Source organism: Haemaphysalis longicornis, unplaced genomic scaffold (genome assembly GCF_048455015.1).
Source record: "Haemaphysalis longicornis isolate Haplotype H1 unplaced genomic scaffold, Haemaphysalis longicornis Haplotype H1 scaffold_167, whole genome shotgun sequence".
NCBI lineage: Eukaryota > Metazoa > Arthropoda > Arachnida > Ixodida > Ixodidae > Haemaphysalis > Haemaphysalis longicornis.
Window position 1 is genome coordinate 370,292 of NW_027526273.1, and position 14,804 is coordinate 385,095.

A 14,804-nucleotide genomic window follows, 5' to 3' on the forward strand; every position below is an offset into this window, starting at 1 on the left:
GCGGCTTGATGAAAGGGCCTGTGCATTCGAAAATCAACAGAGAATATGCCGCTTAATAATGCCAATGACTATAGGCAATTTCCTCTCGCCACAATTTTATGAAACGCGCGCTGGGAAAACCAGAATAATGAATGCATCTTGCGGCTAGCGATGACAGAAAGTGTGTTAAGTATTTAAATGTAATATAAATAAACATAGAACATATTGCGATGTACGGTAGACAAACCGCGCATGCGCTACGTACACGGATGGGAAAGGCAGGCGCCCCCTACCCCGTGTAATGTTTTGTTATGGGACGTTATACAGCATGTATCGAGGCCAACTGAGGCTGCCTATGATAACTTTTTTTAAATTTTTGAGCACTAAAATTGATTTTTAATTTAGATTGTTACATTAGCTCTCCTTACGTTTTCACACTTTTGTTAGCAACGTCTTCGCCCAGAAACCCAAAAAGGAATCCTGTGTGCGCCACTGGCGCATACTCCTGGCGTAGATTATCGCTGATATGCGCCCTACGCGCCACTGCATGTTTGAATACTGTCCCGATGAAAGTGGTGGGCCTTGGCACCATTCGGCAAAAACAAGCAGTTTGTAGTACTCGAGACTGTGCTGCGCCACAGTGACGTGCGGCTTTTCACGAGAAGGTACCCTTTCAGGTCTTGCTGTACGGATGTGTTGTCAACGCTTCCATATTCGCGAAGGAAAGGAATCAAGCTAAGTATTGACTTACCATTTAACTTCTCACGTTCTGCTTCTTAAAAAAACAGGTTGAAGATAAGTTTGTCCACTTGCGTTTAGCCATAAAGAATATAACGAGCTAATTTTTGAACTCTTTCATATCAATGCAGATTGAACATTTTTTTTTTATCCAAGAGAATAAATTTACTTTCACAAGCCCATTGAGTTTTATTGACGGAGTGAAATGGTACGCCAATGCAGTCAGCAGTACGAAATCAGGTTTTTGTAGCACTGCTTACGTTATCGTGAAGGAAGGGGGTATTTGTTTCGTCTAAGCAGCTATGTGGGTTTGTATTTGTATGGCTATTAGGAGTAAAACAGCGCAAGCATTGGCCACGCTATCCGCTGGAGACGTCGGGGTATCCGGCTTGTTCCAGCTCGTGAAGGATAACGCAGTTCTGCCAGTGGAGGCGCGAAGAAAGAGTTTCCGAACTCTTGCAGTGAGTTCAGCAATGCTGCTTCAGAGGAAGGCTATGATTGTGAGAGAGAGAGTAAGGCAACCTTCCTTGGGGATGTATAGCAGGACTCTAGTCCAGCGTTCCATAATTCCATGGCTGGTGGAATTCCCCAACTTGTGTTGGGAGTTGTTCGATATGCCGTTTCCAAGGGTGCCTCGCAACTCCTCTAGGAATACCTAGACCCCCTTCCCTACGAAAGTCCGGGGACTCCCGGTTGAAGGCTACGGCTATGCTTGAGTAAGCGGAGTTACCTGATGCTTGAAAAAGGACTTGTGTATGGGACAAGCATTTCAACTCCTTTTAAGAGTTACATGGACTCCTTCACTTCTTAGAGTGTAAACAGTGTCGGTTTGGATTCGTACTATATTCGACTGGTTTATTGGCCACCACCGATAAGCGCCAAACATTTCAGACGAGCATGAAAAGTGAAGGACAAGCACAGGCACGTAAAAGTGTTGATCACGTGTAGTACCAACTAGCTTGAATCCACACGTTGTGGTTTATTGCAAATGGAGGCCATGGCCATTCGTTTTTTGCATCAAGGCCCCAATCACACCTACCACGGCGGCAGACCGTAGTAGCTTTAGCTGATAGTAAAAGCTCGCGGGAGTAGCGGGTTCAGAGCACATTAGTAGCGCCGACTCGAGAGCCATATACAAGACAAGCCGTATTGGCAAATATTTACGCAGCAGCAATACTTTTTGAGTGCGAGGGCAATAATTAGGAACTTGAACGTTAAAACCTAAAAAATCGAACGGAAATTCGAGAACATTCAAGTGCATATTAAACGCGTGTAACCCGTAGTTTTTGTTCTTCCGCGTTATGCTTGTCCTGTAATTTATAGAAATATAAACTTTATGCGTGCAACAACGTAGAATACACTAAAGCAGTGGTACCAAGGAATACGTCGAGCGTAACCAAAGATTCACGAACGTTTTGTAGCCGCACCCCGCGTCTTTCTCGACTGTGTTTTCACATTCGCCCCTTCTCCCGATGCGTTAAAGTGATTCTCCGTCTAAACCCGGTTACAACATAAGAACGGTAACGGAAGCTGCCGCTGTGCATCACCGCAGCCGGATGTTACTCCGCGTGGCGGAAGTAGTACGTTACTGGGAATATTTTGAAGGTGGCACGAGCCGTTTCCGTGATTTTTGGGTCTTAATTTGTTTATAAATTACCGCAGCAATGACAAACAAACTACGTGAGAAAAGGCAGAGGATATCACGTTTTCATAGCAGCCTTTTTTCAAAACGCGCGCGCCAGTTGACATCCGGGTCCGTTGCTTAGGCGGAGTGATACTGCACATGAGCTATTGCCGTTTTGAACTTGTTCCCGAGTGTAGGAGGCTTTCGGCCCCAAGGGAACACGGGCGAATGGTGCCGGCAGCGTGGTGGACGCCCCCCTCACCTCAGCATGGGCGCCAGGGCGCGCAGTCCGTTGATGTTTCCGAAGTGCTGCCCCACGCGGCAGGCGATGCGCCGCTGGCAGTCGATGGGCAGCCGGCTCACGTGCTGCTGCCGCTCGAGCACGTACTGCGCCATGTCGCGGCGACTCCGCCGCCGCCGCCGGTCGAGCATCTGCACCTTATGTAGAGGGGAAGACGCAGATTACGTGAGTCGCAAATATTCACCCAAGCCTCACCTGCCCATAATTAGGTTTAATCATCGTTTGTCACTACTATAGTCACCGTCATCAACCTGCTAACGTCCGCAGCCGGACGAAGGCTTGCCCCGTGGTCACCGAAGAACTACGGGGATTCGTCAGATCAGAGAAGACCAAGTACAGATTCGTGACTTCGGCTGTGGTACTGTCGCTGTTACTGGTATGAGTGAGAAGGCCACATTCCTTGGTTTGTTAGTTTTACTTTTAGAGCGAGGCTGACGCTGAGCATTTAAGCTCTGGTTTCATTGAAAAAAGACATTCGGGGATTTAAGGAATCGAGTGGCTATTTCAATGTTTGAAACCGCCTAGTGCCACGTGGCTTGACTGCATACCTATTTCATTGTTACCTGGGGTGTAATCTTCCTTTCAAAATATTTTCTGCATCTTGTTACGAAGTCTCTTAAAGGAGTCCTACTCCGCGCAACTGGCAGCCTGCGAATATATTGTACCACCACATAGGGACAACGAAGCATTGTGTCAAAATACCGCTATATTTCCTTGACTAGTGTAGCATGCGAATGTCTTGAGCATGTGTTACTCGTTTTCATTATCAACCATTTAGATTCAAGCTAACTTTTAGCCACGAACCACATGGTTTTTGAGCTGGAACTTTACGTATCTAATCTAACAGCATTGACTCATCGTTTTGCAGTGGCAATAAAAAAGGTCCATGCATGAGTAGACAGGCTATTTCATTATAGCAAAGGCCTTTTGTTGTTGTCTGCAATGCGCTACGCTTATAAAAGTTGCCATCATATAACACGGCCGTTTTCGCTTTTCACCTCCATCAGAAAAGCGGTCGCCGCGGCCGGGATCGAACCACCGTCCTTGGTCTCAGCAGCACAACGCCTCAGCCGCTAAGCCACCATGGCGGGTCACACGCGTCGATGTGTTACTCAGTTCAGTTCCAAGAAATAAATCCCGGGCCATCTCCACTAACGTGAAACCTGGGGAGGGGCGAAGCATGCACTGTACAATAGTATTGTTGCCGCCTTGGCGTTTTTGCCAACGGAGATGAAACCGTTGGGGGGTACAGGTATACAGCTTTGCTGTAAAAGTCTCTTGTCTTTGAAGCACGAAGCTCTGTAGCTCGAGGCGTAAACAAATGTCCCTGTGTTTTTTTTTTAGTACGCGGATCCAGCGCAGGGCGAGGCGTAAACGAGTTTCCCGGTGTTTGACGAACGACAGGAGACGCGAGCACGCTATTCCTTGCATGTGGCTCACTATTTTCCATAGGTGTAGGGTACACCTGCCCCAAGCTTTGTGGTCTAGAGTGGCCGTGAGAAAAGGTCACGTGACGATTACTAATGTCTAAAGGCTTTCCCGTGAAATTCCCTGTATACCTCGGGCATATCCTCGCTCCGTCGTCGGCTGCCCGTGGAACCAAAGAGCACCTTGAAGGCCATGTCGGTGAAGTAGTTGACCACGACCCGCGCCATCTTGACGAACACCTTGTCCCACTCGGCCGCCTCGAACACCCGCAGCAGGCTGGAGAAGACGCGAGCCTCGGGCTCCGGCGGCGAGGTGGACCGCCGGTGTGGCACGTGTGCAATGCGAGGAAGCCCGCTTCCCCGGGGTGGCAGCGCCGGCAAGTCGGAGCCTGCCGCCGGCTGCCCCTCCACGGCCGCCGCCGCTGCTGCGTGCAAGGAGACACCCGTGCGTAGACAATCCTTATAACCTGACAGTTATCTTCTGATGCTTAGTTTCACAGCAAAACTCCATACTGGTACCGCTCAATTACTCAATCGTGTTCGGCGTGAGTAGACAAAAGTAAACAGGATACGCTTTGCGGTAAAGGCAACTTTCTAGCGAATGCTCTCTACAAATATTTCAGTTTTAGCGCCAACCACAACTTCGGCAAAAATGAGATGGACAGGACAGAGGTGCTGGAAAAATGAGGTAGACGGGAAGCTGTGGTTCCTGAAGCTGTGGCTAAAACCAAAATCTTGCGACGCAATACCGCCAGCCCGTAGTGACCCTCTGCACGAACAGATCTTAGATAAAATCTTACTTTAACTGACCGCGACGACCACCTCCGTAATTAGGTCGCGTTTAATTTACTTCTCATTATTACTTATAGTTCGGAATTACTGTCTGCTTCCAGTACACGGATTTTTACGAGGGGAGTATATGGTTACAAAGAACCGCTATAGCTGGGTTTTTATCGGAATTATCTGGAAACAAATTGAATGTGTGTCGGACTGCTCAAAGGACTCTGTAACCAAGAAGAGAGAGAGAGAACAAACATCTTATACCCGGGCTACACGTACACGAAAAATATTACACCATCTTCCCGTAGGGGAACCCTGAGTAATATGCGAAGCAGCCATGGGGTGGACTGAAGTTCCCATTAGTTTTCAGTTCGTCTTTTCCGTTGACGTTCAGTTTCCCGTGCCTTCGTTGTATCAGTAGCTTCTTGACGTAGTTTGAATGAGTGAAGGACATAAGGCGCGTTCATAGCACATGCGCCCGTCACGGTTTGTAGCGCAGTGGGAAGAGTGCCGCGTACCCCCCGTTGCGGCCAGAGAGTCGTGGGATCGAAATCGGGCGCCGCCTAACTATTCCTTTTTATAGCGGACTGCGGTGACGTCAGCCCAAACGCTGACGGGGCTGAAGAGACTCGCATGCGCAGTAGAGTGCGGACGGCGGACAACTACAACGAGGGAGGAAGGGACACAGCCCCGTGCATGAGATGTTTCGCATTTTAAATGACATTAAGTGCCTAATGCCTTAAACTTTAATGCCATTAATTCGTAGCTACACCCAAAAATCTAATGCCATTCTCTCTCATGTGATTTTTGGTTTAAGGAGTTCCGCACAACTCATTCGCCTTCACGAACGCCTTAAATCTGCCTACTCTCGAATGCAATGATCACCAAATGAAACTAACGAAACTCTCAGCACCGGAGTATTCCTGTGGAAACGTAGCTGAACTTCCAAATAGGACAATGTTTTGTGTCCTCTTGGTGGCGAAGTTCTAAAGAAGCGGCAAAAGGCAAAACATCGTGTTACTCGTCGTTTTGAATTTTCCGGATTTGGCTAACGTTGGCAGACGACGGCAGCTTCTGTAGCTCCTTTCAGAAACGGCTCACACCGTTTTTAGAAAATACTATTTCCCACCATGACGTTTTCTTTCACAAAAACCATTTTTAACACTTGTAAGATGTTTTTCTCTATAGTATACGTTAAAAACTTACAAAATATGAGTGCATTTCTCTTTTTGGTCAATATCGCCATCATGCCTAACACATTTAATGCGTTTGCTTTCTCGCGTGTAGCACGGCCTGCCCAAATAATGCCATTCGGTATCTTAAGGCCTTAAACACTTAATGTCATTTTTCGTGTACGTGGGGCACGGGTATTAAGTTGCGAGCTCATTGGCGGTGCACGATGGTGAGAGCACCGGCCCTGTGGTAGGGAGGGGGGCGTTGCTATGTCTCAGCGGGTATCATGGGGAATTATCAGCCGCAGTTTTAATACAGTAGCGCACGCAGTTCCCTCCTAAGCCATTACAGCAGCGTCACAAAGCCACCGTGAAACTATAACAACCCTATATTTATGGAATGTGACATTGGCAAAGGCTTTCAATGAGCGACCTCCGTCATGTCGTGGTAGCGTGGTGAACGAGCGGCTTGCCGGGAGTTCCTTCCCTTTCGACGAAGCTGAGCACAGAGCAAAACCGAACTTGTTTAATACATGGAGAGAAGAGAATAGTGATGATACAGGAAGCAGCACACTGGCGTGCTGAGGACATCACAGCTTGAACGGGCAGAGAAACTCGGCGCTCGCTGAAAGCGCCTACCAGTATTCCCAATGTTCAACAGGTGTTCCGTGTGCTGCGCACGGCACGTTAGAGTTCAACACACAAGCAAAAACACTCTCACAGAGCCGGATAAGTGATAAGTGAGATGCCGTCAATGGCCGCTCAGGCAAGCGCAAGAGGGTTTTGGCCGCGCCGCACTGTCGAAGTCGCATGAACACCGCAAGTGGTCTTCCTCTCTACCTTCAGCGCTATGCGGGAAAGTTTCAAGGAGCACCGTTGCGCTGCGCTCGCCGCGTCAACACAAACGCACACAGATTCATAACAGGGGCAAAATTGTAGCCCTTCCAGCTTCATTATGCTGCTTAGTTCGGGAAAATAAAGGCTACTTAGTTCGAAAGAATTCCGAACCGCAAATTAGAAAAAAATGTAGTTTTCTTAGGCTCATTACGACTGCGCCCTTGTCAATCGATCATTTGCGAGTGCACTCGTTTGGCTTCGCTGTGCAACCTCGATCAGGTCGTGTATTAGGAAAATTTTTTGGTCGCATGCCGGTGCTCGATTTCGGTAAAGTTGAGAGCTCCCCGATATATCCATCGAAGCTTTCCAATAGGGAGCTATAGGAACTGAGTAGCAATCCGGGCTCAAAGCCTGGATAACCTATCGGCCTTTCCGTTCGTTTTTCTCTTCCTCCTCCTGTAGTAAAGTGTAGATTACAAATTCCGCATTAATTTGTGCATAACGCTTGACTGCCTATCAAAGGCGTTCGCATCGAGGTGCGCAGTAGCATATATGAGCGGGTCTCGTGACCTGATTATAGTGTCCCTTGTTTACTTCCTATACCCTTCGAAAACTTTGAGGGCACCTCAACCAAGCGGGCACTTTGAGAAGAGTGAGAAGAGTATACCCCTGCACCACCGCGACTGTTCTGCTTCCAACTCTCTCCCAAAGCTTACTGAACAATGGTCAAGTGTAAGTACGTGTGCAACGCTGGTCATGATTCATGAAGCCAGTCGCCCCGGGGAACCGAGCAGCTCACGTGGCTGCACAGGAGGGATTTTTCGCAACAAGCTCCGATGTACCCCTGGCAAACTCGGGTTCATCATCATCACAACCACCACCACCACCACCATCACCATCATCATCTCATCATCACCAGCCCATCTACGCCCACTGCCGGGCAAAGGCCTCTCCCATTATTCTCCAATTATCCCGGTCCTGTGTTAACTACGACCAATTTATCCCCGCTAACTTCTCGATTTCATCTGTCCACCTAACTTTCTGCCACCCCCTGCCACGCTTGCCTTCTCTAGGGATCCACTCTGTTACCCTTAATGACCAATGGTTATCTTGCCTTCGCATTACATGCCCTGCAGACACCCATTTCTACTAATATTTTCTTAACATATGTTTGTTCCCTGACCCACTCCGCTCTCTTCTTGTCCCTTAATGTTACACCTATCATCTCCGTTCCATAGCTCTCTGAGTCGTCCTCAGTTTAAGTTGAACCCTCTTAGTGAGCATCCAAGTACAAGTTCTGCCCCGTAGGTGAGTACCGGTAAGATGCAGCTGTGATACACTATCTTCTTCAGGGACAATGGTGGGCTGCCATTCATTATCTAGGAATGCCTGCCGGATGCACTCCGCCACATTCTTATCATTTTAATTATCCCTGCCTCGTTGTTGGGATCCGGGGTAACTACTCGGGTTACCCCTGGCTTAACTGCCCCGATTACGGCCCCACTCTTGTAACCGCGATCAGCCTTTGTAAATGCAATCGCCTGAAACAACTACGCCTCAAGGCTCTCACAAATTGCGGTCACCTCAACTCCTTCCCTGCCCTAGCCCGAGCATAACAAATTCCTCAAAAAATTCTTCACCAACACCTATTCAAAGCCAGAGACAATCCAAAAGTGGTATTATCCACAGAACACCACCCGATGTCCCCATTGCGTCCACTCCATCACATCCGACCCTAACCACCTTATGTGACACTGCCCCCCGATTCTCCTGCCTTCACATATTCGCTTTTAATTACCACGACACGTGAGCTTAAATTGACCCCACATTAGTGTCAGACGCCTCCGTCTTCAAAATTATTTTTCGAACACTTTTTGAACAACACTTTTACTATCCAAAGCCCGCCTTTAAAAGCCCGCATCAACTGTCGCTACTTCTTTTCTTAATGTTTGCTCAGATTCCGCGCTGTGTCAGATCGTTCAGCATCCCACACGTGTTACGGCATCAAAGTCTTCCTTGCTTGATTTGATCTTCCCGACGTCGCCCTACATTGCCTCACCAGTCACGCACGTTTCCGGCCTTAGTGATCATGACGCATTGCTCTTCACCATATCCATTTCTCCTACCCGTACGAACAATCGCGCGAAGTATATCAGAGATTATAACAATGGTTATTTTAAGGCTATAAAGGCTGACCTATGTTCGTTTCTTGACACTTTCTTGCTAACCTGCAATAAGTTACCGAATGAAGAAATTTGGGCCTCCTTCAAATCAAATGTAATGAATCTGATAAACAAATACATTCCGCAAAGAACAGTACTTCAATCCTCTACGTCTCCTTGGTACAACAAGTACCTTAAACGATTAGCTAATAAAGAATTGCGGCTTTCTCGAGCAGCAAAGAAATGCCAAAGTGCCACTCGATGGGCAGCGTACAAGCGCGCGGCTAAATCGTGTTCGAACGCCTTCAAGAACGCCAATTTTTCTCTTGACCAGACCCTTCCGTCAATCCTTCAGACCAATCGTAAACGCTTTTAGAACGTTGTGAAACTCAAAAGCAATAGCATTATAACTCTTGTTAACCGATCCGGTGAACAAGTTTGCAATCAGCACTGCGCATCACTGCCTAATAGCACATCGGCACATTTACCCATCCCATTACACAATTCGTTAATTTCTAGTGAGCTTTAGCTCCCTACCCCCAATTCGTCCCCCATGGATTTTACTTTTGTTTACTTTGCTAAGATCAGAACCATTATTAAGGGACTTAAGCGGTTATCTTCCTGTGGCACTGATGGCATTACTGATTAATTGTAGGGTTTAACGCGCCGACGCAACGCAGGTGATGAGGCGTGCCGTAGTGGAGGGCTCCGGATTAATTTTGACCACCTGGGGATATTTAACGTGCGCCGAAATCTAGTGCACACGGGCGTTTTTACTTTTCGCCTTCATCAGAAAAGCGGCCGCCGCGGCCGGGAATCGAACCCGCGGCCTCGTGCTCAGCAGCGCAACGCTTTAGCCACTGAGCCACTGCGGCGGGTCTGATGGCATTACTTCTAAATTTCTTGAAAGCATTATAGGATACAGTTCAATAACACTGCATTAACAATAAATGCTTAACCACTGATTGAAAAGCAGGTTGGAATTTATTTCCGAAACTGGACTCTATAGTTTCCTGTAGTGCGCCCGCCTCACACTGTGTGTCTTTCTTTCTTTCCTTTTTTTTTTTTTTGCTTTCCTTCTTTGTCGTTCCCCTGTCCTGTTTTGTCTATTGTTTTCCTGTTATCTATGCCCTGTGGCAAAATGGCGCAATAAAAAAAAAAGAAAAGCAGGTAAAGTAGTTCCGCTTCAAAAATTCGGAAACACGCAAAACCAATCTAACTACCGCCCAGTTTCACTCACACCTGTGCCATGATTGGTTGATTTTAGGGTTTAACGCGCCGACGCTGCACAGGCAATGAGGCGCGCCGTAGTGGAGGGCTCCGGATTAATTTTGACCACCTGGGGTTCTTTAACGTGCGCCGAAATCTCAAACACGCGGGCGTTTTCGCTTTTAGCCTCCATCAGAAAAGCGGCCGCTGCGGCCGGGAATCGAACCGGCGTCATCGTGAACATCTGTGCCATGAAAAATTCTTGAACACAACATTTTTACGCACCCGGTTAACTTCAATCGTATAATTTGTACCATCCATTTTAACATGAATTTCAGAAACATCATACATGTGAAACGTATCTTCTCACGTTCACTAACGACTTGCGCTCATTTCTCGACTTCGGATTTGAAACCGATTGAGGGTTTTTTGAATTTTGCTGAAGCATTTGGCATGGCCAACCCTTAACTTCTAAGACTAAAACTCAGTTGGTTAAACATCGATTCTCAATTTCTGCATTGGATCGTTACCTTCCTTACAAGTCGAACTCCGTATGTGCTCGCGAATAAAACAAACTCTTCTTCGACCCACGTAACTACACTCTAAGAAAAAAGGGTGTGGTAGTTTCTCCCTTAAGGGTGGAACAGGAATGTATCATATATTTCTCCCTAAGAGGTAGAAAGATTCTCCCTTTAAGAGGGAGGAGCGCGTTTCTACCCCTAGGAGTGGAGGAAGATTTCCCCCTTTCGTGAGCTAATGGAGGAGTGTTCCTCCCCTGGCAGCGTCACCCAAGCAAGGCTTGTCATGCGAGAAAAGACTAGCGAGCTGATCGGTTTGAGGATCGAGGAAGTACAAATACGTAGGTTACCGTGGTTGTGTGCGCTTAAAATGCGCTAAAATAACAAAGAAATTACCTACCGAGCACCAGAACTGCGGTTAGCAAGCGATGTCGCCAATCGTATATGCGCGACTTGCATTTATCACGCTGCGCGCCCCGCCTACGCGTTCAGAGCGAACGCGCCGCCGTAAACATAGCAGAAGTCATACCGATTGCTTTCAAAATGCCGCCGTTATTTCCGAAAGGCTCGTAACCCCGCCGTTCACCGCACACGAGATCACAAGCATCCAATGCGGCCGTTTGAGAACAACCAGTTGTTGTTAGTCGCCTTCCCTTGCTACAACCGATGCATCAAAACGCGGATCGTCTGCAATCTCAGCGCAAAGGCAATGCAGCAACACGAAAAACGTATCCGTCGCTGTCGCAACCATCGCAACCGTCCGAGCGAGGAGATGACAATGCTCGCCCCCAGGCGTGCTCGAAGAGAAGCAACCGTAAACGTTTTAAAATGACCGATAGATGACGCAAAAAAAAAAGTAGGGGTGGGGAGGGACAGCTACTAAGCATCACCATCAGTGGGCACTTACCATGCACTGACATCAAGGCTTTCCTTGGTTTCCTTTATGGATAACGTATATTATTATAGCCAACATCACAGAGGCCGCATGTGGGCGGGCACATATTGGGAAGAAACATAGCCACTGTCAACGCACAACGCAGCATATAGTACACTTTACACATGTCCGCATGATCACAAGCCACAACTAAACGTTGAAACGGCGACGAAGTATTTATAACCCTGATCGCCGAGAATGCAGGTAGGAACAGTGAGACCGTTGCTTGTTTCGATACCCCATGGCAGTGCGTAAGCCTTAGGTGGGCTTTGTTATTTCATAAAATGTAACCCGTGCAATTGCAAACTTTTATTAATTTGAGGTTTTGTAAGAAGCAGTAAAATAGCTCAAAGAAGAAAAAACGTTTCATGAAACGGTGCGGCAGGTATGTTTGGGTAATGGGTAATGATCATGGAGGAAAGAATACTTGGTAATGATACTTATTGCCTCGCCTTCGCTATTTTACCGTAGAGCGCACCGCTGGTCTGACAACCATTCAGGCAAGATGTTGCTGAATTGGGGCCTCTTGTTGTTGGTAACTGATGCTTCAATATGCTGCGGTCCGTGCTCGTTGACGAAAAAAGGGGCAGTTTGCTATCATCGCTGACCTCTTCTACCCTTGGGCGTCAGTATATAACGTCCACAAATGCAGTGGTAACGTTGAACAGGGCGCATGCGAGTCATACACAGCAAGCATGCAGCAGTGCCCACAGAATGTGCTTCAAACACACGGCTGCCGAGCCGTGCGTTAGCGTGGCGGGCACATGGTAATAATAAAAAAGAAAGACAGCGAGAAAACAAGCAAGCAGCACACCACAGGGGAAATGTTGCTCATAGTCGTCGTATGCGCCCGATCGGCGAAAGCCACAGTGCAACGATGAACGGTTTCGTTTTCGGCGTCGGCACCGACAGCAGATTGCAGACGACAGGGGAGAATATTTTCTCCCCCGTTTCGGTGTTTCGTAGAGGCCGTACAGAGGGCGCTACGTGTAATTAGCTAAATGGAGAATCTCGCTGGTCCGGGGGAGAAAACCCTCGATTTCCTCCTTTTTTCTACCCTTTTTTCTTAGAGTGTACTGGCGTGCCTCAAGGCTCTGTTTTAGCGCCATTGCTTTTCCTGGTCTACGTAAATGACGTGCCTAATAGTATATCCAGTTCTATCTGCGTTGTGTACCGTAAGCAAACCACTACCTAAGGTATTGCAGCACTGCAGACTGACCTTGACAATATTACTGCTTTGCGCACCCTCTGGCATATGAATCTGAACATTTGTAAATGTAAATCAATGAGAGTTTTGCGCAACCAATCACCCTGTCCAAACTATTCTTTTTACAATACTCCCCTTGAATCTGCAGTTTCATACAAGTACCTTGATATACAAATATCTAATAATCTTTCATGCGAACCGCATATCGAGCAATTAGTTTCAAAATCAAGCTTGCTTGTATACCTGAATCCTAACTTCTACCTTGCACAGCATTCACTTAAAAAACAATTGTATTTCACTTACGTTAGATATAACCTAGAATACGCCTCGTCTGTTTGGGACTCTGGTTACGTTGCATTAATAAAAGCTTGGAAAGCCTTCAGAACCGCTCAGTCCGTTTCATTTTTTACAACTACCATCGCACAGGAAGCGTAACTAACATGAAGGCCACATTCAACATTCCCTCTCTTGACACTCGCAGAAAGCTTTCTCGACTATTCCTTTTTCACAAAATATATTACAATAAGCCTCCGTCGCGTTCACGTTTAACCAAACCCCCTTCTTATACTTCTACACGTGTACACCACCATCATAAAGTTCGCATTCCATTTCAACACACAACTACACACAGTAACTCATTTCTCCCGAAGACGTGCCTCGATTGGAATCATCTGCCCGCCTCAGTGGTCACTATCACAGACACTCATCTTTTTCGCGTTGCACGTGCAAACGTTATCTAACACATACAGCCCTCGGCCATATCCGCTGAAGTTACTTTTTTTTCGTTATGTTGGTGACTGGAAAGCACGCGCACTAAAATCAACTCTGAATTCTTGCATAGCAATGTATTTGTCAGCAGTTGCTTATGTTCACTTTGTACTCGCATTTTTGCATAGCAATCTATTTGTTACTTGTTATTTATTCACTTTATACTAGTTATTTTAACGTTACATGAGATTCTTGGCTCACGCCTTCGTGTTATTGGTTTATTTCTTTGTGTTCTTTTTCACGTGCCATGTATTCTATTATTAATGTAGCTCCTCCCCTCTATAACGCTTCTTGTAAAAATAAAAATAAAAATAAATATATAAAGGGTAAAATAATAAATAAATAAATAAATAAATAAACGAATAAATAAATAAATAAATAAATAAATTAATTAAGACGTCCTCCATGAGCATTTTTTTCTTTCCCCCGGCTAGCCACTGGCTTTTCTATCCCTTAAAGCTCGCAACAACAGCAACAACGCTTCGCTATCACCATGGTTACATTGCGTTGTGCCACGGTTGCGTTGTGCCACGACGTCACGATGAGAAAAAAAATTGGGCAACGTGCCGCCAATTTTTGCTACAAGAGAAAGCAGTTTCCTTCAAGGTGCAGTTCTGAGAGAGAATAAAATGAAAAGGAAAAGGAAAATTGCATGACGATAGCATTTACAGAATTTACCCGTAATCTTCTATAACGTCCCAGATTTGTGTGTTCTGGGGGTCATGCTTTAAAGGGGCGCCATTGTTGAATTTTTCGGTCATGTTTTTTTTTTTATTATTCCCGCCTAGTCTGGGTACTTCCACACGATATTGTCTCCGCACGGACTGACATGCATGCTTTCGCGACCAATTCAACGTTTTAATTAAAATGATTCGCGCTAATAACCATATATTTGTTGTGTAGTGCTTTATAAGCGTCGTTCACAGTGGGAGATGTTGAAGAAGCGCATTCTCTCGGCAGCTGCCAGTCGCCATCGCCATCTTCTGACCGCGACATTTCCCAGTTTATTTTTTTTTTCACGAACTTTGGAATACTTGAACAAGCTCCTTTTGACCATTGGGCTAGTGTGTAGTTGGTCTGTAACATCTTCAGCGGCTATTTGCCAGCTGTAAAAGCAACTATAGCCTGTGCGCCCGCTGCTAAAATAG

The 14,804-nt window shown here is 46.6% G+C and overlaps 1 protein-coding gene across 1 annotated transcript in view; it reads right to left on the reverse strand.

Moving 5' to 3' along the window:
* The window catches only part of LOC144166300 (uncharacterized), a 41,734-nt gene that overhangs the window by 3,661 nt on the left and 23,269 nt on the right, over positions 1–14,804 (reverse strand). Inside the window, exons 2-3 of the mRNA XM_077695832.1 lie at positions 4,202–4,494; positions 2,604–2,779 (exon numbers count right to left, since the gene is read on the reverse strand). Coding sequence (XP_077551958.1) covers positions 2,604–2,779; positions 4,202–4,494 — 469 coding nt within the window. The remainder of the gene's footprint in view (positions 1–2,603; positions 2,780–4,201; positions 4,495–14,804) is intronic.